General features: G+C 43.1%; 1 protein-coding gene across 2 annotated transcripts; it reads left to right on the top strand.

Annotated features, from left to right (window-relative positions):
- Positions 1-542: 542 nt before the first annotated feature.
- On the top strand, positions 543-17,004 carry LEPROT (leptin receptor overlapping transcript). 2 transcript variants are annotated; one of them, XM_074265730.1, is made up of 5 exons: positions 720-859; positions 4,797-4,898; positions 7,534-7,609; positions 10,347-10,533; positions 15,048-17,004. In XM_074265730.1, the coding sequence occupies exons 1-5, from the start codon at positions 844-846 to the stop codon at positions 15,153-15,155; spliced, it is 489 nt and encodes a 162-aa protein (XP_074121831.1). In that variant the 5' UTR covers positions 720-843; the 3' UTR covers positions 15,156-17,004. The 2 variants fall into 2 exon arrangements, with proteins under 2 accessions (XP_074121833.1, XP_074121831.1); XM_074265732.1 differs by lacking the exon at positions 4,797-4,898 and having other exon boundaries at positions 543-859.
- The last annotated feature ends 8,128 nt before the right edge of the window (positions 17,005-25,132 follow it).

Below are 25,132 nucleotides of genomic sequence, written 5' to 3'. Positions count from 1 at the left end.
GGCTCCGGCCAGGTAATAAGCAAGTTCTGAGGGGCCAGAACAGGGGGGGGGGGGGTGGAGAGCTGGTAATGGCTTGGGCTCACTGACCGAGGAGGGGGAGGGGCGGACGGAAGAGGAGGCCTCCGCGCTGAAGCAGGCGGGTCAGGAGGGAGGCTGGGGGGGGGAGAGCGGCCACTGCCCCCCGGGCCGGCGGTGCGCCGGGATCCAGGCGGAGGGGTGGCGGCGCTGGGAGTATGGAGGGGCACCCTGAGGGGACTCCCTGTCGGGGTGCTAGGTGGGCTGGAGAGCGGCTGTTGCCCTTGAGGGATGCTGCGGGGTGTGGTCGGGCTGAAGGCGGCCCCCTGAGGATGGGAGGGGCGGGCTCCGGACTGGAGCTGGCGGGAGCTTCGCCTAAAATGAAATGGAGGGAGGGGGGGTCTTTGGGGGGGGTGGGCCTGTTTCTAGCTGGGGGAAGAGGGGGAGCTGGCGAAGTTTAGTTCGAGATGCTGCGGGGCGTGGCCAGATGGGGGGAGGGCTCGAAAGGAGGGGCAGTTCGTTCCCTGGGCCCGGGGCCTCCTCCACACAAGTTGAGGGTTTGTCGGCGGGTGGGGGGCCGCGGGCCCCTTCCTGGAAGGGGAAGTGCTTCCGTGGGGCTGCTGCGTGGCGGGGCGGAGGGCGGGGCCCACCAGGACTTTGGGGGGGAGGCGAGCGCGGGATTCGGCTTGGGGGCGGGATCTGGTTCCCTTGGGCTGAGCGGAGGAGCCGGAGCGGGGCGGGCCGGGCCGGCCGGACCAGGCGCTAGTTCAGACGAGGCGGGGACGGCCCTGGACTGCTGCAGGAAGCCGGAAGCTCCCGCTCCGAGATATGGCCGGGATTAAAGGTACCCTCCGCTCCGCCCCCTCCCCAGGACGATCCCCGCTGGGGCCGGACTCAGCGCTGGGGGCGTCGGGCCGGCCGAGGGGGCGTCGGGGGGCCTTCCCTGAGCCGCCGGACCGGACACTTCTGCTTCTCGCCCTCCGACGGTCCTTCCTCCCTCCCCCTCCATCCTTTCCTTCTCCACATCTGCCCCCGGGACGCTCGGCTAGCTGGGCAGCTCCGGAGAAAACCCGGGAAGGACGGACCGGAGGAGTCCGGCACCCGCTTCGTGCCCCTCAGCCTCCGGGGTGGTGTCGGGAAGCCAGCCCGATTGCGAGCTAGAGCACCTGGGTTCCTTCCCGGCTCCGCTCGCTGGAGCCCGCGGGACCTCGAGAGTGCAGTCCGCTTCCCGCAGCCTCAGTTCCCTCGTCTGGTAAAGAGGGATTAGACGGCTCAGCTTCCAGGCCACTTCCACTTGGTTGGCCGTCTGTGGGCCTGGGGGTTAGGGCCCGGCCCCGGGGTTTCCCTGATAGAAGGAGCTCTTGCTCAGAAAGCCCCTTCACTGATGCAGAAACTCACCCTCTTGCCTATCCGCAGTTTCAGGGAGCCCTTAGAGGGGCCGGGTAAGCGGGTACAAACTGGCTCAGCCGTCTTGTCAAAGCCTCCTCTTCTAGACCCTGTTTGGGGATTTCTTGGCAAAGATTACCGGAGCCATTTGCCATTTTCTTCTCCAGCCCATTTTACTGATGAGGAAACTGAGGCAAACTGTGACCTGTTTGGTCACACAGTATCTGGGTATGAACTCAGGTGGGGGTCAGTGGAGGGTGGCAGCCAGGGGGCTCAGTGGATAGAAAGCCAGACCTGAGTCAGATCCAGCCTATTATAGGCAGTGTAAGCCTGGGCAAGTCGGCTTGCCTCAGTTTCCTCATCTGTACAATGAGTTGGAGAAGAAATGGCAAACTACCCCTCCTGTATCTTTGCCAAGAAAACTCCAAATGGATCGTGGAGAGTTGGACCCAACTGAAGACTCAACCGCAGGCCACACCCCACTCTCTAACCACAAAATGTCCAATGTGATGATATTGACAGCTCTTTTTCTATAGCGTTTTTAGATTTATATAAGCTTTACGCACATTATCATCAATATGAGACTGTTAACGGGCCACGGGCTGCTGTCCACAGACCCCCTGAGCTAAGTTTCAGGAAGTTTACCACCAAGGTTACTGCGGGGCACTGAGTTTTGGCTCTGAAGGTGAGACCCGCTATCTGTGCTGGTGGAGGGACTGTTTGAACGGAAAGGAGATAGAATATGAAGGTTTGCTTGTCCCTAGGCAGCAGCTTTTGGGTTGGGTTCCACTAGAAAACAGCCCCCACATTATCTTCTGGGTTGTTTTTCATTTTTAATATCAGCTTATCAGCACTGTGTTCTTGGACTGCTCCCAGTGTCAAATGGGAGCCAGAATTAAGTGCCGCAGAAACAAGAATCTTGTTACAGTCCTTCCCTGTGTTGCTCTTAATCATGGATATCCAGGGAGCTTGGGAACAGGAAGTGCCATAAATCAGTGGGCAGTGGGGAGAAGGGAGAAGGAGGCTAGATGAATCTTGGGAGTGGTTTGACCGGGGAAGGTTTCCTGAAGGTGGGAGAGCCATAAACAGATGAGCCATGAGAAGGAGCACTTGTCTTTCTGTGTAAATTGTGCCTTCCTGCCATTGGCTCTTATACCTAGAGTTGGAGGGAACATCTAGTCTAAGTCTCTCATTTTACACATTAGAAATGTGAATCCCAGAGAGGTTCTAGCGTGAAAAGATGGGAGGGATCATAGATTTGAACCAGGAGTGACTCACCAAGGGTCCTACAGCTCAGAAGTAACAATCGAGGTAGCATTTGAATCCTGGCCTTTGAACTCCCGAGCTTGGGTACTTCCCGCTCTACCCTATTGCTTATCAGTGGGAAGTAACATGTGTATCATTACTAGCTATGGCTTGATTTAGAACTCAAGCTCCATCTTCTCTCTGGGAGAACTTAGATCTAGGTTTTCATCAGTTGGGAACTTTTCCCTCTTCGTTCAGTGGGTTTCTAATGGGGGGCTTCACATTTGAAGAATATTGGGCTAATATGCTGCCCCCTTGTTTGTATCTGACACACAGTAGGCAAATACTTGTTGATTGGTGGATAATAGTCTTCAGTGACTTACTAGATAGTCCTTTGAGGGTCTTTTCTTGGTTTTTATTTTGAAACTCACACAGCACACTTTGTTATATCATGACTATACCCTTTTTTGTCAACTTTTAAAACCATTTAATGGGCACTTTAAGCCTGACGTGATATTGGTGAGAACATGTGAGCAGCAACATGGAGTAGAGAGGGAGAAGCCCATGGCTTAGAATCGGACCTGCTGGCTTTAGAATCATCTAAAAAATAAGAGGGTTGAATATTGAGGGGAATTTCTCAACCCAGAGGAACCAAGATCCTCCTGGAGAGTAACTCCTCCTGAAGGCCCTTTGCCTGGGGGATCGTTTGGTCAGTCAGTGAGCGTTTGTGACACTTAGTATGTACCAAGTCTATGCTAAATGCTGGGAATGCCAGAAGCAGCAAAGGATAGTTCCTGCCCTCCAGGAGGCTACAGTCTAACAGGGGAGACAATGACATGTTGGCAAATATATGCAAAGTTACATATGGGATAAATAGGAAATCATTAAAAAGGAAAAGCATTGGAATTAAGGAGTTTGGGAAAAGACATCTAAAAGTTAAGCTTAATTAGCATTGACAGATGTGAGTTGGCTGGTGGTTTGGAACACTAGAACAAAAGGAAGAATTATATTATTGGGGTTTTCACAACTTTGGGGCAAGAAGCAACGAGCTGGTTGGGTGAGGCTTCTGGACCACTTTCCAGATTTAGAAGATTGAGTAATAAAAAGGAACAAGATGCCCGGTAATTTGTTGGTGGGAGGAGGAAGAGAATGTCTTAACTTTGATATAACTTGTTAATCTTAGTGTCCCGGGGAGATGTTTCCCTGGAGTAAATTTGATCTGATCTTGTTAGAGCTGGAGAGATCTGTTGATCTCACCTTATCACAATCAATGTCTTGATAGGAGTTGAAGTCTAAGCTAGTGGAGGCTTCCCTATAAGATGGAGAGGAGAATCTGCACCGAGCCTGTCTTTTTCTACCCAACTTCTTTGACCAGAAATAATAACCCAAAATTAATAATCAGATCTAATCATAACCAGAGATAGTAACTCTAAGGTTACTCCCAGCACAGAGTTTTTAGCCTTGGTGTTCTCATCTATGAAATGAGAGGGCTGAGCGAGGGTGTCTCTTTGGGCTCTTCCCATTTCTAATTCTTAGGATTAGGACGGGGAGAAGGCCTCCATTTCTCTGTGAAGTTAAAGCCAAGCTGGCTTCTCATATGTACAGATTAGACCATTGATTTTGAGCTGGGTTTAAACCCAAGTCTGACTTTGAATCCAGCATGATTTCTATTGAACCATGCTAATGGTGGCCACTGAAAGACTAGCCAAGTTAAATTAAGCACCTTGGCAAACATTGGCCATGGGGGAATTTTGTTTGGTTTGGGGTTTAGCCATCATAGGGTTCTGAACCTTCAGAGGTCTACAGGTGGCTCCCAAATAGAGGGAGTCAAAGCGCTTCAGAATATGAAAATACATAGGTAGACATGATGTGGTGAAAGAGGGCTGTTCTTGGAGACAAGATGGCCATCCTCTTTGCCCCCACACTACTTATCTGATGCTAGTGAGAAAATCCTGTTGATTCGGATTCCATTTTGGAATTGATTCTATTCTGGCTCACCTGCTAGATTTTGAACATTTGCCCAATCCATGTTTCGTTGCCTATGAGTTAAGTTCAGAGGTTCAGTTTTCCTCTCTGAGGAAATTCATAAATTACCCCAATTCAACGTAATATATTGTCCCTATACCTCTTATTACCCATGCACGAGGAAGAACGACCTGTTATCTCTTCAACAAGCCTTGCAAGATGCAGGTGGATACCACGACTTTCTCTGCAAGACTGTCTGTTTCCAAAAAGTTGGGGATGTTATCCATGTAAGTGAACCCATGAATGAACTTTACTTAGCAAAGTGATAGAAGAAGGGATTGTTGCTAGTTCTGTGTTCCCAACTTCCATCCAATCATATTGTTTTCCATTATCTGTGATACTTTGGTCTTTGTAACCATTCCCGTTCATATAGCCTCCTGTTCTTGATTCTCTTGGACTTCTAAAACTGAGAATTCTGGCGAATTCTACCGTAGGGTCTTTAGTCCTTGAGAGAGACTGGTAAGTCAGTTTTTGGAGAAGAAAATGGCAAACCACTCTACTATCTTTACTAAGAAAACTTCGGATGGAGTCACAAAGAGTTGGCCATGATTGAAAAGACAACAATTGATTCCATGTATTGGTTACTGCTAACCTAACTGATAAATTAATTATTCTCAAATCATTGGCTCTTAGTTTACATTGCTTTTCTATCTATCTATGTATCTATCTATTTTTTTTTTCCCTGAAGCAATTGGGGTTAAATGACTTGCCCGGGGTCACACAGCTAGAAAGTATTAAGTGTCTGAGACCAGATTTGAACTCAGGTCCTCCTGACGTCAGAGTTGGTACTCTATCCAGTGCACCATCGAGCTGCCCCTCAGTTTACATTGCTTTTCAAATCTAACAGTTGACATCTGTTGAGAAGTTACTAATCAAGCCATTTCTTTTTTTTTTTTTTTTTTTTTTTTTGAGGCTGGGGTTAAGTGACTTGCCCAGGGTCACACAGCTAGGAGTGTTAATTGTCTGAGACCAGATTTGAACTCAGGTCCTCCTGAATTCAAGGCTAGTGCTCTATCCACTGCGCCACCTAGCTGCCCCTAACCAAGCCATTTCTAAGTCTCAAAGTTGTTGTTTATTAAATGGAAAGTGCCTTGGATCAGAGGCATCACAGATCATTGTTGCTAGCTGGTGACCCACCCAAATTAAAATGTAATTGGGAAATTTCTAATCAGAAGAATAGAAATGCAATGGAACAAAGATCATGTGACTAGGTGGTTTTCTAAATGCGCATAAGGCTGGCATGGATCATTATGTGTCATTTGGCATCCCTGCCCTGGATGATCTCTACCACAATTTAAAAAAAAAAATCCAGCAATGTCACTCTTTAATTTTTTAAATTTAATATTGCAGCAAGGTGTAATAGAATGAGAGTCAGTTTTGGAGCCAAGAAGGTCTGGGTTCAAGGCCTGCTTTGATATGAGTGATCATGTGACCTTAAGTAAATGATTGAGCATGGCAGTCTAAGCAAATCTCAATCAGTTGTAGAATTGTTAGATCTGGGGCCTCTTTATACCCACAAAACTACAGGTGGAAGCCTTTTTAACAATGTCTTGTCAAAATGTAAAAGGAAAAACAAGTCAGAAAATAGAAACATTATGTTGACTATAAATTGGATAAAATTGATACACGTGAAAACAGACAACAGGAATTTTACTTTAATGAAATAAAAATTATCTTGACAAAGTAGATCTTTTCCAGACAGAACAAGAATAATGATCTTATAGAATCAAAGCGGCATAAAAGAGAAGATCAGAAAAGCAAAGAAAACTCTAGTTTGTGGGAAACTTTCTAAGGTTATGAGAAACCTGGTCTTTGACTTAGTACACATTAAACACTTGCTGTAATCAGTATACTTTGGGATCCCTGATCTAGAGATAAAAAGGATCTAATAAGAATAGCTAAGATTAGCTAGCTCATTCGAGTTGGCAGGGCTCTTTTCAGGCACCAGCTTTTTTTGATCCTCTTGACAATCCTGGGAGGAAGGAGCTGTTCCCATTTTACAGATGAGAAAGCAGATTTGTAAAAGAAGTGTTTGCCCAGGATCACACAGCTAGTGAGTGACTGCTAAACCAGGATTCATACTCAGATCTTTGTCATTCCAAATTCAGCATCTCTCCATTACATCAGTCAGCCCCTCATTTTACAGTCAGAAAACCAAGACATGGAAATATAGAGCTTTTAAGGGGCATCCTCCAGTCTGACCAAGACCTCAACAAGAAATGGACTCTTTCTATCTCTATAAGTGATCCTCATACCCCTCTCTGTCAGGTAGTAGAAATATTCCCATTTTACAGATAGAAAGACTGAGAGGTGATAGCTTAGAAAATTAAGAATTTAAAAAAAAAAATTAGAGGGCAGCTAGGGGGCGCAGTGGAGAGAGCACCAGCCCTGAAATCAGGAGGACCCGAGTTCAAATTTGATTTCAGACACTTAACACTTCCTAGCTGTGTGACCCTGGGCAAGTCACTTAACCCCAGCCTCAGGGGGGAAAAAAAAAAAAAAAAATACAGCTCAGAAGCATAGGTGGTGCATTCTACTGCAACTTCCCTAGTTGGAGAGGACCTCCAGGGATGGGGAACTGACCCCAGAGGACACTGTTTCATTGTTATATAGCTCTGACTGTAAGGAAGGAGAGTTTTCTAAGAATGGGGAAATCTTGGGGAAATTGGCTGAACCTGTGTCCTCATTTTCCCCATCTGTCAAGAGAAAGGATTAGACTTAATGGCCTTTGAGTTTCTGCCCAGTTATAGTTCAGTGTTAGAAAGTTATTCCATTTACAAGAACGGGAAATCCTAAAATAATGAAACCCAGAATCACTTAGGGCCTTGCACACTTACCTCTGACCCCTTGCTCTCCCCACAGCCATTCTTGTTTTGTCCTTCAGTGCAGTCATCGGACTGATTCTGCTTGTGTCCGGATGTGCCCTGCAGGCTGATGGGTAAGTCATCAGAAAGCTTTCTCATCTGTTCTCCAGACCATTCTCAGTTTCCCTGGGTCATTTAGCCCAATTGATCAAGGTTGTGACTACCATTTGTGTCCGAGATCTTGGACGTTAGAGTCAAAGGGACCCCAGGATTCAGCCGCTTCTCCCTCCCTCTGCCCATTGGTAATGGAAGACATTGGAGTTTAGAGGTGTTAGTTAGTTATCAAACAAGCATTTATTAAGTGTTTACTATATACCAGTCTCATTCCTCAAGTAGCTCCCATTCTGTGGGGAAAGTAACATGTGAGTAACTCGGTATAAAGAAAATATATCCACACTAGATGGTAGGTCATCCAAGAGGGACATGTCAAGCCAGGGGCCCAGGAAAGGCTGCCTGCAAGAGGTGGGGTTGGAAGAAAACTGACGCTTGGAGGTCAAGAGAGAAGGCTTCCAGCCCTGAGCGAGAGGCAATGCAAAGGCCAGGCCTGAGATGGGCTTTTATGCTCCAGGCTCCATATAGTGGCAGTGGTGAGGGTCAGACTTGGAACTGCTCCTGGTCCTCTGGCTCTAACTTAGGCTCCTGCTCACCATCCATGGATGTATGTGAGAGTAAGTTTGACTCTGTGTGAGTGTGTGTGTCTGTGTGTGTGTTTGTGTGTGTCTGTCTCTGTGTGTGTCTGTGTATGTGTGTCTGTTTTGTGTGTCTGTGTGACTTCACCCAGGCCTGTTAACTTCCTACAAGAGAAAGTTTGATTCTGTCTGTCACATGAGATGAGGAAGGGGTTGACGGGCAGTCCCATGGCAGAGGGGCCACAGCGCTCTGCTGCTTGCTGACCTCCTGATCCAGAGATGCCATCTCACAAGAGATTGGCAGTCAAGGAACCTCCTGGGGTGCCCTGAGCATTGCAGCCCCCCTTACCCCAGTAAATGAAAACTGGGTGCCTAAAGATAAGCCTCCTTATCTGCTTCTTAAAATGGACTTCCTGCATCTGATTCAGAGCACAGTCCTCACTTAGGAAGAATGCCTGAGGTTTGGGGAGTGGTTTTTAGTGTATTCTATTATGCCTTATAATTATATTGTTTTAACTTATTTAATTATTATAATTATGTATATAATTATTACAATTAATTAATGATTGTTATAAGGCAGCATGCTGTCAGGGCTAGAGAGCAGGCTTTGCGGGCAGGAATGAATGAATGAATAAATGAATGAATGACAGATTTATTGCAGATTTTCCATGCTGTGTGCTAAAGATACAAATATCAAAGAAATACAGTCCTCTGCCCTCAGGGAACTTACATTCAAAACGGTATTTAGGGGCAGCAAGGTAAGTACAGTGGATAGAGGACCAGCCCTGGAGTCCGGAGGACCTGAGTTCAAATCTGCCCTTAAACACTTACCATTGTATAAAGGAAGGTTTGGGGTGGAGTCTCTTGTAGTCTCTCACCCCCTTCAATCAGAGGCAGCTGAGAAGGCCGTAGAGCTTCCAGAGCGAAGTCATTGTGCTCAATGGTGAAATTTCAGGTGTTCAGAGCTTGAAGTCTTTCCTTATTCTTTCAGGGGTTAACGCCCGCTCTCTTTCTGAATTTCTTTGTCTTTAGGACAGGGTTTTAGCCTCCCGGATACTCAGTTCCCTGAAGGCAGGACTTATTTCATGTTTTGCTCCCTAGAACTTGGGGCTTTCTACAATGTTGCTTAACAAATGATAGATTGAAGAGTCATTGTTCTGGAAGTAACAGCACGGGGAATGGATCTTGTTGCCTTTTAAGAATACGCCCAGTTCCCAAGGTCACAGAGACAAAAGGGAACAGTTAACATGCCGTCCAAGGAGACCTCGGGTGCCCGGCTAAGTTCCCACAGAATCCATGAGGTCGTTTTTGCAGGAGCGGGAGGGGATCGGGAAGGATGCCAGACTCTCCCTGAGCTGGGAAAAGCTCTGATGGGAAGTTGGGGTTTTATAAATCAAAGACCGGGAGAGTCTTTCAAATATTGATGACCATGGAGGTGGGCTAACTCATTGTTAAATGAGTGGAGGCATCTAGGGCTTGCTCATGAAGAGCTCCTGCATAATCAGCCTTCAGCCTTCCTTTCCAGTCTTAGGTGATGTTACTCAATTCAATAAACCTCCATTAAGGGCCTACTATGTGCTGTGCGGAGCCCTGGGGGACAGTCCTGCCCTCAAGGAACTTATACTCTAATAGGGGAAGACAGTATAAAGACGAAGGCTGAAAGACAGGATTAGACAGAGGAGGCTGCATCGGATACTAAAGGAAATTGGTAGCCCTTGAGTTTATCGAGTAGGGCAGTAACATGGTCACACATCTTGGGCTATCGCTTCGGAAAGGTCTCATATTTAGGGGGCCCAAAACCATTTGTAAAGCGCTCTGCATGTGTTATTTCATTTACATTCACAACACCCCATGAGGATGATGTTGTTATCCCAGAAGAAGAAACTGAGGCAGACAAAGTGAAATAACTTCCCCGGGCTGGCATAAGTAGGAAGAGGCCAGAAGGAAGTGGAGGCTTCCTGACTCCACATCCCGTGCTCCCTCAGAGATGGGAGCTTCTCAAAGAGCTAATTAAGTTGAGAGCTAAGACCAAGTCTGGGCTTCCTTCTGCTAACTTGGGCCTCCTCTTCACCATTTTATCTGGTAAGATCCCCTCCCGTTGAGACATGCTGAGGATCTGGGACGCCGTGGGTTTCCTCAGCGCCAGTTGTGACTGTTGTTTTCCTTCTGCCTCTCCTGACAGAACCTACTGGTCTCTGTTGGTGCTGATATTCTACGTGCTCTGCCCCATCCCTTTCTTCATTGCCAAGAGACTCTCGGATGACCCGGACGCCTCGAGCAGCACCTGCCAGGAGCTGGCGTACTTTTTCACCACAGGGATCGTCGTGTCTGCCTTCGCCCTTCCCATCGTCCTTGCACGAGCTTCTCTGGTAAGAGATAGCTTGGCTGTGTTTATCATGGCAGGCTTGTGGGGGGTTTATCGTGGCTTGTATGGGAGGTCATGCCCAAGCCTGGGATGGGAGATTGGTGTAAGGGGATCTGGGGTGCACTGCCACTTAAACCCATGTGACCTTGCCAGGTTCTCCTCTGTAGTATAAGGAAGTTGGAGCAAATGGCCTCGGGTATGCCCAAGTGTAGGTCTGTGTCCACAAACTTTATTTTCAACTCTTCCATTTGGGTCTTTGCTTTAATTCTCAGGGCCAGATATATCTGTCTGTCTATCTGTCTGTCTGTCTCTATTTATCCTTGTACTTCCATCTGTTATTGATATGCATTTATCCATCCATCGCTCTCTCTTTCCTTCCCTCCATGAATCTCTCCATCATTCTGTCCATATCCATGTCCTTCCATCAGTTTCTCTTTCTCTGTCTCTCTGCCTCTGTCTCTCTCTTCAGATCCATCTAGTTTATCTGTATACTTTCATTTATTAATGTGCATTTATCTATCCATACATCCCTCCACTCATCTATCGATCCATCTCTCCCTTCATTCATCTATCCATCCATCCATCTATCAGTCTATCCATATCCAAAATCATCCATCAGTCTCTGTCTCTGCCTCTCTCTTCATATCCATCCAACCCATCTGTGTACCACTGTCTATGTATTGATATACATATTTGCCCATTCCTCTATCCTTCCATCCATCCATATATCCATCCATCCATCCATATCCAAAACCATCCATTAGTCTCTGTCTCTGTCTCTTTTTCTCTTCATATCCATCCAATCTAACTGTGTACCTCTTTCTATCTGTTGATATGCATTTATTCATCCCTCTATCTATCCATTCATCCATTAATCTATCCATATCCAAAACCATCTGTCTGTGTCTCTGTCTCTCTTTTCTCTCTTTTTCCATATCCATCCAGTCTGTCTACGTGCTTTCATTTACCGATATGCATTTCTCCATCTATTCATCCATCAGTCTATTAATATCCATCCATCAGTCTCTTTCTCTCCATATGGGCTGAGTCTAGCTCCCCATTCATCCATATTTTATTCCTTATTCTCCCAGAATACTACTTGACCTTAATTTTGCTTCTCTTGTAGTTTTTAGTCATTCCACATTTACTTCCCATTTGAATTTTAAAAAATAATACTAAACAGATCATACGATCATCAATTTAGAAGAGCAAGAGATCTTAGAGGTCATCTAGGCCAACCCCACATTGACAGGTAAGGAAACTGAGGCCCAGGGTAATCTCCCCAAGATCACAGAAGAAATTAAGCATCAAGAACCAACATTTGAACTCAGGTCCTCTGATTTCAGATCCAGTAATATGGAAATCCTAGATCACATCCATAGAATACTTTAGAGATTGCATCATGCTTTATAAGCCTTCTCCCATTTATTCTCCCAACTCTCTATCGTTTATCCCATTTTGGAGATAAAACCTTTGAGGCAGACCAAGAGATTAAGTGGCTTTCTTATGAAATATATATTTTTAAATTTTCTTTTTAATGATTAACTTAATCAGCAATAAACAAAAACATTTTAAAATACAAAGAACAAAAAAAGACATTTGCAAAAAGGGTCTAAACTGTTGCTTCATCACTTGGGCCTCAGTTTCCTCATCTGCAAATAAAGGAGTGGGCCTTCAGGGTTTTTAGGTTCCTTCTGACTCTGAATTTCTGATCCTGCAATCAGTATCCAGGGTTTTTCCTCCTCCCCGCCCCAGCACATTTTAAATTTGACAAGTGATTACCCATTTGCTCCACTTCTTTGTTTCTCCTTGTTTCTTTTTTCTCTTCCTTTTCACTGTACAATACAGTAGGCATTCCTTCTTGCTATGGATTGGACTTGATATCTGCTGAGAATCCTCTAGAACTCTGGGATCCTGAGTCAAACAATCTGTCTTAATAAATAAATGTTTGTAAAATTGATCACAAACTGTTGAGGGATCTAGAACAAAAAGGATGCTCTTTATTTTAAAAAAGAGATAATCATGGAACCAAGCCATTCCTTTCCAAGATAGCATATGCACCAAACCAATCAAAAAAACATTTATTAAGCACCTTCTTAAGTGTTAGTTACTATGCTAAGTTCTGGAGAGACTATAAAAAAAAGGGCCAACCCTGCCCTCAAGGAGCTTATAATCTGATGGGTAGGGAAAAAATCAACATAGTAAAGGAAGTAGGAAAGGGGGGGAGTTGGAGCGAGACTGGGGGTACCTGATGAAGAGGCATTTTAAAGTCAGGTCAAGCAGTAGATGCAGACTGGAGTGAGCTGAGAGTCCACTTCCTGCCCTCTGTAACGGAAGGCATTGGGAGGAGTTAGAACTCTAGCTCTTCAGTAAGAAGAAAGAGGGGGCTGGGTTATGTTGTGCATTGAGTTGAGTATGGTGTGTTCAGGGAGCACTGGAACCTCTTGTATAAGGGCTTGCCAAGCCTTCTCCCAAGCTGCCAGTCCATCTGGCAGCATCTACCTGGCAGGCAGCTCTCACCTGTGGCTCCAAGAACTTGTAGCATGGGCAGGAAACCATCTCAACAGCCTGGAGTAAACTATGTTGGGGGTAACTGATGGCCCTCACACTCCTCAGTGAGTTGGGAGTCTGCCCCAAGCATGCAGAGACTTCCCCCTGGCAGAATGAATCGAAGTAGCTTCTGTGGAGTCCTCAGAGCTTGGTCAGACAAGGAAGATGCCGCAGTCATCCCCTGCATCCCAGGACATCATTGGTTGTCGATTTTGGGCTTGTTACTGGTCTTGGTTGACCCTGGAAGAGAGTGAGGCTGCCTTTGTACAACTCTCCCTCACTTTAATCCCGTCCACACATGAGTCGAGACATCACCCATGGGTGATAGACCAAAAAAAAAAATAACAACAAAAACTAAAAACAACAGAAGATCTTAGTGCTGAGGTTGGAGTTGATGAGCTTAACCTGGGAGGGGCATCTTGGTTCTTGGAGTTGGAATCAGCTAGCAGCAGAGGAGTGGATCCTCCCTAATAAATAAGAGTGCCCTTAAAGAGTGAAGAGAAGCCATTATCATCTTTTCTTTATTTTCCCTTTTCCCTCTTCTTCCAGTGAACACTCTATTATGTCTTGTGATCTTTAGTATGCTATGGGGGAAAGACCTTTAGAGTTGGAGTCAGAGTCCCATTTCTATGATTTACTATGTGTGTGACTTTGAGAAAATCAGGTGGAGGTATCTCTGAGGACCATGTGTTCTCATCTGTGACAGTGGCGACAGTGCTGGGCCTGAAGTCAGGAACACTCACCTTCCTGAGCTCAAATCTGACCTGAGACACTGACCGGCCCGTCAGCAAATCGCTTCACCCTGTTTTTCTGTTTCCTCCTCTGTAAAATGAGTTGGAGAAGGAAGTGGCAAAGCACTCAAGTATCTTTGCCAAGAAGACTCCAAATGGGGTTGTGAAGAGCGAGACCTAACTAAAAGTAACAACAATATGGGACATAGACGAAATATAAATTCCTTGAGGACAGAAAATAATCCATGTTTTTTCCCCTTGCACATGCAGTGCTTATAATCGTGCCCGGCATGCAGCAGGTGCTTAATATATGTTTGTTGAATGAACTGACTGGAGCCTCAAAGCTTTCCTCTATCTCTAAACTGCTAATCTTCTTACCTGTGTTGATTGCACCGGAGGCAAATGATCCATTTCTCTAAGGGAGGAATCCTTAACTTAGTGTGCAAGAACTGAAATTTTTTTTGCTATCTGAATTTCATCATAAATGGCTTTCTTTGCAAACCTCTATATTTTATTTTTTATGCATTTAGGAATAAGATTCTGAGAAGAGGGATACAGTTAATAAAAGGAAGGAGCATTTGCCCTGAGGAGTTTATAATCTAATGGGGAAGGGGAAAGGCAGAATAATAATGGAAGTAGGAAAAGGGGGATTGGGGAGAGAAATGGGGTAAGTGATGAAGAGCATCCTGAAGCCATAGTCTTCACCACTCTAGTGGCTAAAACACCGCTGTCCACTAGAGGGCTCTCTCATCTCTCTGTGTGCCTTGGGATGACACAATCTGTCTCCATCTAAGGCCTGAGACTCCCCATCTCCAGAAAGCCATTTGCCTGTAACACAAATGATTCCCGATGACATCGTTTCTTGCCAAACTAATCCCGGGCCCTGCTTCAGAGCTCTGAGTACAGAGCCCGGCGACAGCTGCATTTATTGTTTTTTGGTTGCATTTTGTTAAGTCAGTCCAATCCTCTCCAGTGGGGGAGAAAAGTAGATTGGAGTAATGTGCCTAATGGGGAAAACATTGAGGCTGGTATCGGGCTTAATTAGCAGCCGTTCCCGCAGTAATTAGTCTAACGGCTCCCGAGTTCAGCCGATTGCCTTATTAAGCCTTTTAGCATCTGCGTGTGGTATTTTGTTTGGCATTCTTAATGAGTAAAAATCATAAAGATTTTGTAAATAATGGCCTGCGAATAGAATCAAGGCTGAGGTAATGGTCTTTCTTCTTCTCTTGTATTTCAGATCAAGTGGGGAGCCTGTGGCCTGATGGTAGCGGGAAACGTGGTCATTTTTGCCACCTTCCAAGCCGCCTTCTTTGTATTTGGTAGAGGGGACGACTTCAGCTGGTAGCAGGGGCAGGACGTCAGCGGGCCGCCACTTTGGACTTCGTCCTGATCACTCAGACTCTATGAGTTCCTCTTGGTAGAAGCGTGTGAGATGATGTCCTGTCACCCTCCTGCATTGTTCCTGCATCGTATAGTTTATTAAAGGAAAGTACCAGCACTTAAAGTAATGATTCTATTACCAGCAGATAGTTGTGTCCCCATATTCATGTTTATGAGTTATACTGCTTAGCTTCCTTTTGTTTCCACTATTTTCCAAGCTTGGTTTGTGTGTTGTGTGTGTGTGTGTGTGTGTGTGTGTGTGTGTGTGTGTGTAATTACTTAAGATAACTTTGCAGTCCATTACTACTCACCAGAGCCATAAAAACATTGCAGTTGACCCTTGAGTCGAAGACGGAAGATGCTTGGGAGCGCCATATTGCTGGAGTGGGATGATAGGAGTTTGCGCTTCCAGCACAAAATCCTTGCCACAAAATATCAATTAACTCACTAAAGTCATTTGTCCCCTCCAGTGTGAAATATGGAGGTGGCAAATTCTTTAGAGCAGGGGTATTTAACCCATGTCCACAAAGGTCTGAAGATAGATTTGGGGGATTCTGGGAATGTAGATAGGGGAAAAAAAAATTGGGTCTTCATTCCCACTATCCTTCTCTGATTTTCTTTGTAACTTGATATATTTTATTTGATTCTAAGAAAGGATCCCAAGACTTTGTCAGATGGCAGAGAGTGGGGTCCATGACATTGGGGTTGAGAAGCCCTACTTTAGTGAAGTGGAGTAGCTTATGGAGCGGCCTTTTTGTTGGGAAACCTGGGCTCTGGTCTTTCTGGATGCAATCTAGCTGGGGGACCCTGAGTAGATCACTTCATTTCTCAGCCTCCACCCTGGCAATTCTCTTGAAAACAATTTCAAGAAATGGCATTTGCATCAGTAGAAGGAAATTTCACTGGCTTCTTTTCTAGAGGTTGTGGGATCCCCCCAAAATTGTTTAAAGGATGGTACAGGTGACTTTGGTCCTCAATTGACCTCTCTGTAAAGTGGGGCTAATGCTTCCATAGCAGCTTGAAGGCAGACAGCCAAGCCTTGTGCTTCTCATGGGGTTCCTTCCAGGTCTATGATTTGTGATGATTTTTGGCTCCCATGTTACTCTTGGTAAAGGAAGTTCCCAGTGTCCCCTCCTTGCCTCAGTCATTACACCTTGGGTTCAATATGAGCTCTGGTATCCTTCCTTGCATGACCTCCTGCAGATCATTCCCTCCCCTTATGCCTCAGTTTTCTTATCTGAAAGATGAAGGTGTCAGACTACATGACCCCTACGACCCGGCTTTAAGTCTCTAATCTATAACTGAGGAACATCCATCATTCTCATACAAGCCACGGTAGAGACTATGAGGACACAGGTTAGAACCCACTGGGATCATCATGGAGTCATGGGAAGCAGTCTGGAGTGAGTCCCGGTGCTGGAGAATGACTCTTCTTTCCTTCCTCTCACTCCTCTTTTGTCTCTTGTCCTCCCTTATTATTAGCAGGGTCATTGGGCAGAATTGAGCAGGGATTCTGATCAACTACAATTCTTCCATTTTCTTCTACTTGTCTTGGTTCTCCCTTGTGAGCAGGGTTATTGGGCAGAGTAAGCAGGGATTCTCTCTTTCCTACTGCTTTTCCTTTTGTGATCACCTTCCTCTTTCTAGTTATTCCTCCACACCTTGTCCCCTTCTCCAGTGGAACAGTGAGGAAAAGGAGGTCTGAGTCTGGCCGGACAAACGCTTCTTAGTTTCACCAAAGTGCCTTTGTAAAAATCTGTCTGTGGAAATGACACCTTTATCAATTCCTGTAAAATACAGTATTTTTGATATAATCAACTGATTTATTTTTCTTTTTATATATATATATATATATATCATTCTGAATGAAATATAAACCTTTTTAAAAAAAACCTTATTGATGTGTGATAACTGACTTTACCTTATATATTAAAATCTCCATATTATGACTCATAATTCCCAAAAAGCAACACATAACTTTTAGATCCCAACAAGATGCCAGAACTTGGACACAAAAGTCATACCTTTTTAATGGCTAACTTTGAAGGTAGTGGTCTCTCTGTGTTATTGTGTATAATTTTCTACTTCGTTTTCAGTGTATTTAAATCAACAGTAAAATAGCTTCCAATTTTTAGAGCACCGTATGTATAAGCACATTGTCGTGTTTAATATGTAAATATTTGCCCTTTAATCACAGCATACGCATTTCATTATGTTTGCCCAAGAAAATGTGCTCATAAAACTCGCTATCGGGACGGGTTTGTTGGAGGGTGTGCCACAATGTCAGCTGCCTGCCTCCAAAAAGGGCAGACTTTTGGCACTAGGATATTCCCCAGTAATATCACGGATGCAGCCTTTGAGATATGCAGCCAGATATGGCACTCTGCAGGGGGAGTGCTGTTGTCCCTAGGGTAATGCAGCCTGATGCTTTGATGTGGACAGGCAAATAATTTGTAACAGATTGCTGTCAAGCCTTAAAGGCCTCACTTTTTCAAGGAAGCCAAACACTTCCCTGCTATAGCTATATATCTTAAATGAGCACAGAATTCTAAATGAAGGATGGCATCATGGGTGCCTCTGGGTGGGTAGGAAGCCAAGAGCTCTGAATGATTGCATTGGCTTAAGGCTTGGAGATGTTCGAGTCCATAACCTGCACTTTCTCTACTTGGCAAAAGACATACTTGAAAACTGTGTTTGGGGCTCTAAACACACAGCACTAACATTTCTGAGACAGGTGATTGTGCTGTTTCTTAGGTAATTTTTGCCTAAGAAATGAAACTCCCAAGGAGTTGATCTGTTCTACTCCACCCAAAACTTTGAAAAGAGCTATAAGCCACTTTGTCTTATTCCCTCAACTATATTTGGATGTACAGGGAAATAGTTGCTTCATGGATATCTTCAACATAGAGAAGAGCTCATCCAATTCCAATTGATGGACAGAATCAGCTACATCCAGAAAAGGAACACTGGGAAATGAGTGTAAACTGTGAGCATTGTTTTTTGTTTTGTTTTGTTTTGTTTTGTTTTGTTTTTCTTCCCAGATTATTTTTACCTTGCGAATACAATCCTTCCTTTGCAACAACAACAACAAAATTCGGTTCTGCACATATATATTGTACCTAGGATATACTATAATATTTAATATGTATGGGAATGCCTGCCATCTAGGGGAGGGGGTGGAGAGAAGGAGGGGAAAAACTCGGAACAGAAGGGAGTACAAGGGATAATGTTGTAAAAAAAAAAAAATTACCTTTGCATATGTACTGTCAAAGAAAATGTTATAATTATAAAAATTAATAAAAAACAAAATTTTAAAAAAAGAAGGGAAAGGGACCTGTATGTGCCAAAAAAAAAAAAAAAAAAAAAAAGAAAGAAATGGTTGCTTCTGATTTTTAGAGCTCCATATGTTTGAAAGAGTTTGAAAGAACTCTTTTTCTTTTTGCTGAGGCAATTGGGTTTAAGTGACTTGCCCAGGGTCACAGAGCTAGGAAGTGTTAAATGTTCGAGTTCAGATTTGAACTCAGATCCTCCTGACTTCAGGGCTGGTGCTTTATCCACTGCCAACGAGAGTTTAATCTAAATGTTTTCATTTGTCACATAGGATGAATATTTATGTTGTTTTCACATCATAGCCCAAGAAGATGAATGACAAAGAGAAGGGACCTTAAACATGAAAATATTTATAGCAGGTTTTTTTTTTTTAATGCAATCAAAGAATTGGAAACAGATTATATGCCCATTAATTTAGAAATGGCTAAGGAAGTTGTGCATGATTTAATAAAATATTATTGTGTCATAAACAGTTATTAAAATGATAAATTCAGAGCGGCATGGGAAGACATGAATTAATGAAAAGTAAATTAAGCTGAAGGAGGAAAATAATACACATAAAAACTAACAAAGTAAACAGGAAGAACATAATCAAAACTGAACTTCAATATTATAATTACAAAGTTTAGATCCATATGAGCATTAAAAAAATCAACTTCATTGTCTTGACGGAGTTAAGAACAATGGGTGTGGCAACCTGCAGACAACAGATTTTTTCAATTTGTTGGTTAGTTTTGCTGAATCTTTTTGTAATTCCTTTTTCTGTCTTCATCATAAGCGATGGAAATGGTAGGATAAGGATAAAGCCAGAAATATAAGAGATATAAAAACCAAAGCTATTAATATAATTTCAATTTACAAATGAGGGGGAATGAGTAAGTATCATGAGATGTTGTCAAAGGTGTAGAGTTCAAACAGGGTTCGAGAAAAGACCATCAGATTTGGCCTTTAAGAGGTTATTGGTTCTTTGGAGAAAACAGGTTTAGCTCATAAATGTAGTTGGAAGGCAGACTGACGAGGCTTAAGAATGAAGGGAGCAGAGAGAAAGAAGAAATGATGAGTGCAGATGGCTGAGAAGGAGAGGATGGATAAAGCATGATAGCTTAAGGGATGATAGGGTCTAGAGAAGGTTTGGAGACCAATAGATGGAGGCAGTTTGATAATTAGGGGAAAATTAAACAATTTGCTGAAAAAGATGGACAGGCCATGGGCTCAAGGATCCATGTGTGTTGGGGGCTGGCCTTGTTTGGGAAAAGGGCCATACTATGGAGCCTGGAGGAAAGAAGAGAGGAATGATGGCAGGGGATTCTGAGATGAAAAGAAAAGTAAAAATTCGCAGTGAATGGCTCCAATTTTGTCAGTTAAAAAAAGGCAGGGTTTCAGTTGAGAGAGTGGAGTGAAAGAAAGGGGTAAGAGGCTGGAGGCAAGAAAAGTTAGCTGTTCAGAACAGAATAAGAAATAATGGGTAGCCTGAATGAGGTGAGGGCTGCCCTGGTTAGTACAGCCTCATTTAGCAACACGAGGAGCAGAGGAGACAGGTGATGGTAATAATCAGGGACAGGACTTGAGGAGATCAGTGATGTGGAGATAAGGGAACAAGGGAAGGAACCCTGTTCCAGAAAAGGTGGAGATTCCCAGACTAGCCCATGGAATGTTGTTCATGGATAATCCGATCACGTATAAATAGCACTGGTCCAAATTCTGGTGAACAGAAGAAGAGGAACAGCATTTCTCTCCCCTTCTCGTCATAGGACTGACTCCAGGTAAAATTTCCAATTAGCTGTTTGTCAGTGGTCCAACTAAAGAGTTTGAGAAGGAATAATCAGAGAGGCGGGAAGGGAGAATCAGGAGAAATCAGTGTCCTGAAAACAGAGAGGAGAGTTTCAGGGAGGAAAAGGTAATCAACAGTTTCAAAAGCTCCAGAAAGCTCAAGAAAGAATGAGGATTGAGAAAGGCCATCGGGTTTGACAATTAGGAAACCGTTAATACAAGGTAATTTACACAATTTGCAATTTTATGGAAGCGTCTTTATTCATTAAGCCACATACAAATGTGACCCCTCCAAAAAAAAAAAAAAAAAAAAAAACGTCAAATAGGTTAGGGAAAAGACATTTTGGGTCAGGATTTAGGCAGAAGGGTGAGCAGCTCTTCCAGTTTTTCATAGGTTTTTCTCTTCCTCTGCTTCTGAATTCAGAGATTCTCACAAATCTTGAAGTTTTGCTTTCCTCCCAAAAGAATTATAGTGTTTATATAATAGTGAGATTCAAAGTTGATGAGGGATGAGAACTGGGAAGTAGTGAAAGTAGGGTGAGGGACAACTCTTGGTATGGCCAATGGCACCCTGGCCCTTAGAGTAGATATAGATTTGTCCTTCCTTGTGGGTCACATGCTAAGCGCTAGATTTCCTGACTGGTTTCAGTTCAATGGATAAAGCCTGTTTCTGGCCAGGAATAACTGAAGGCTGATACTGTAGAAATAAGAATTTTTTCTCTGAAGAGCTGCACCTCAATGTGCATGTAAAAGCCTGGTCATCTCCCTCTCTTCCTTGGTCCAGGAGTGTATTGAGCCACGAGGTGAGACACTATGTCCCAAAGTGAATTTGGTGGGGACTCATAGGACATAAAAAAGGGCATCTGGTACCAGAAGGCATGTATTGCACTTGCCTCTCAAAGTTCTTTGGGTTGAGTTTGAGCCTGCTCTCCCAAGAGGAGAGTTGGAGAATTAACAGTAAAAGCAACAAAACAAACTCTGTCCTTGCTATGCATTCTGGGTAAATGTCCTTTTGGGAAAGCTAATTGATATCAACCGATATCAATATCAAACATACTTGGTCAACATTGGGAGGATCACAGCAGATGGGGATCTATGTACAATAATACTGGAAATCTCAACCCCTCTCGGTTACCCTTGGAATCATAAGGAGAAGAATAATAAGTGTCGCCCCACAGTCCTAAGCCACCAGTATAAGTGGAGATTTGGACAGAGAACTCAAGGAACTACATAAATGTGTGCTATCGCAAAGGGAAAACTGCTTGTAAGTTGAATATTCAATTTGGTCTTCTGGATCCTTACTATTCATTGATATCTTGGGGTGGATTCCAGTCCAACATGCATTTATTAAGCACCTACCATATGCAGGACACTAGGATAAAAAGACGACCCAAATAATACCTGTCTTTAAGGAGCTTATATTATTAATATACTAAGCATATCCCATATGTAAAAGGTAAATATATGTGAATATACATACGCATATGCATGAATACAAACATACAATATTCACACACATAAATTAACTTAGCATCTTCATAGGAAGACATAGGAAAACCCTAATCATCGTATTATATAATATCTACATATCCTTCACACATATAAAAATGTATAGATAGAAAGATTCCATACTCCTGTACATCTACATACACCTCATTTATACATACATATATTTTCTTTTTTGTTTGTTTAAATTTTATTTATTTATAAATTTTTTGACATTATATATGCATGAGTAATTTTTTATAACATTATCCCTTGTATTCATTTTTCCAAATTATTCCCTCTCTCCACCCCCTCCCCCTGATGACAGACAATTCTATAAATTTTACACATACATATATTTTCTATCTACATATATACAGTATACATTGTGTCTGAAAGTTTACCTGTCTGAATATACACATACATTTTACAGGGATGTATAGATAAATGTGTGTGTGTACACAAACGTGTGTTTGTGCACATGTGTGAAAGTACCATATCTATTCTTTGTTTTTGGAATAACATATATACACACACACGCACATATATACATATATATGTATGTATTTACATGTATCCCAAACTACAGTGTCAATGAAATATATGTATATATTGTATTGATCTCAGTCATTCTATCATATTGCCCTATCTAAATGATTATGCATGGCTATATCTCCATCTATCTATATGAAGACTGCTATCATTCAATCCTTCTCAAGGTCCACTACAATGACCATTGTCCAATATATAATAAAACTCACCATCATTGTCCCTCACTTTGAATCCTCTGACCTATTGACTTGTGTGAATTTAATCAAGCTTCCTTTGCTGACTCCTCTGACAGATGTTGGAGCTGGACAAGATGAACTTTTAGGTCTCCTCCAGCTTAAAGTCTAACGATCCTTAGGAAAAAGCAATTAGCTTGAATTTGTCTGTGGATGTGACATTACTGTTATCATAATAATTTTGTTGGAAGATCTGCCAGCTTACCCATTCCTGAGAGTCACACACCTCCTATTACATTGCCAAGAAATAATTCTAACTATTCACTGGTTTCCAAGAGGACTTCTCAGGTCATGGCTAGGTGTCTCTGTGATTGCTCAGCATTGTGTGATGTGGATCCCTGTGTTGATCGTTCCAAGATTCTATCAACGTTCTGCCTTGGATGGTTTGTCATCTGCAAAATCTCTGGAGTATATGTAATATTTTCTCTAAAATGTAATGTTCCCTATTGAGGTTTTCTAGGGGTCTCTGGAGGCAGCCTTTGTTTCAGTTCAGTTATCACCACATGAGTAGCCAGGGGTTAAAGTCCAAATCCTTTACTGTCTCTTCCAAAGTCTTGTCTCTTTTCCTGGGGCTTCGGCTAGCTTTCTTGGAGTTCTTCTGGAGTCTTGGTTTCGGTGGAGAAGCGAAGGAGGAGAGCCTGCCACCACTTTTCTGTCTTCCCTAGTTCTGATTCTGGCTGAGTTTGTCTGAGCTTCTATGCTCTCTTTTCAAAGGTAGGACTCTTGTAGACCTAGAGTAAGTACAAAGGACATGTACTGAACTAGAGAACCATGCTAAATAACCATTGTCTCGATCAATTCCATTGACTTAGCACCTTGTTTCAAGTTCTGGCCCCAAACAAGTATGTTTTCCAAGAATTATGGGCAACTTTCCACCATCCATGCTAATGGTGAAGAAGGTAGCAAGATCATCTGCAAATCTCTTATATTTGACTTGGACATGGTCTTTAACATTTTAAAGGATACAACAGCTGGATAGGCTAGATATATGTCTTCCTCTTGATGCTTCTCTTTGGGGAATACTAAAGTTCACTCAACCTAAAGACACACCTAGGGAACTACAGAAGATGGTATATGAGTGGTCTAAGGTAGCAGGAATCACACAGTTTGTGATGAACATAACACAAGCTAATAATTGTTATTCTATTTATGTAATATTTTAAGGCTTGCTGAGTGCCTAAGAGGTATGTGCTGTTATTATCTTCATTTTACAGAGAAGAAAACTAAGGCAGCAGAGAACTTGGTTGTCAATATCTGAGACTAGATTTGAACTGAAGCCTTCTGGGTTCTGGGTCTAGCACTTTGCTGTTTCCATTGATTAATGATTGGCTGTGAATAGCCCACCTGCAGACAGTTTAGAAATTACTTTATTGGGAAGAGATCTGGAGATGTTAGAAGTAAATGTAATATATGAACCGACTAGAAAACAATAAAATCATGAAATTAAAGCTCTTGGGCTGAAAAGACTTTCAAGATTATCTAGTCCTGTTGTCTATTTTTTTACCTGGTTTATCTGAGTGTTAGGATTACCAGGTGAGAATTCAGGTTGTCTGGACAGTGACAAGGTGAGAACTCAGGTTGTCTGGACAGTGACAAGGTGAGAATTCAGGTTGTCTGGACAATTACAAGGTGAGAACTCAGGTTGTCTGGACAATTACAAGGTGAGAACTCAGGTTGACTTGACAGTTCTCTGGCTCAGACCTTTGGTTCAGGCCTTTAAAGGGAGTTTACACCTTAGGAATTCTAAGAGGAGCAAGTTCATTGGTTGTAGTAATGTTTCCCAAAAGCCCTTGCGTTATCCCACGCCCATTCTCTGGGAAAAGAAGGGCAGCATTGGGTCTGGGAGAATGGACTCTGGGATAAAGTCTTGACGCCAGGCAGGCTGAAAAGAGACCAGTCTGATTTGAGGAAGGACAAGAGTTGGAGGAGATTCAGAGCTCCCAAGAAACCTGCGCACAGAGGAAAAGATTTTACAGATCTCCTCCCAGAGAAGGATTATAATTGAGCAGAAGACCAGACCCTCACGATTCAAGAACTTTACACCTGAGACCTTTCTTGTATTATAGATACTTTTGCCAATATGGTAAGGGCTATGGACTCCTCAGAATTATGTTTTTACATGCATAAAATAAATAAGATTACAAAAGAAATAAATATATTAAAATACAGAGTGTAGAGAGAAAGATGTTTTATATGTGATTAAAGACAAGTCTAATAATTACTATAATTTTGCAGTCCTGATGACTATAAATGCAATATCAAGCTATCTATCATGACTAATGTGAAGTGAAAAGATTCATGATTTCTGGTCACATAAATCACAGGTACTTAGAAAACTACTGTGGTTTGCTGCCTACATTCATAATGGAAAGAAGTGCTCAATTTCAATTAAACATTATCCTCATTCATTTTTCTCCAGAGGTATATTATATCTAATTTTTCTTAACTACTTTTCTGTTTATTTTGTGGTTAAATTTATCTAGATCTGAGAGGAGAAAGTTAAGAGCCTCATTAGTATATTTTATTGTCTGTATCCTCCTGTAAATCATTTAATTTCTTTAGAGATTGGATG

This window comes from Sminthopsis crassicaudata, chromosome 4 (genome assembly GCF_048593235.1).
Source record: "Sminthopsis crassicaudata isolate SCR6 chromosome 4, ASM4859323v1, whole genome shotgun sequence".
NCBI lineage: Eukaryota > Metazoa > Chordata > Mammalia > Dasyuromorphia > Dasyuridae > Sminthopsis > Sminthopsis crassicaudata.
Note: the sequence above shows the minus strand (reverse complement) of the source record. Positions and strands in the feature narration are given on the sequence as shown.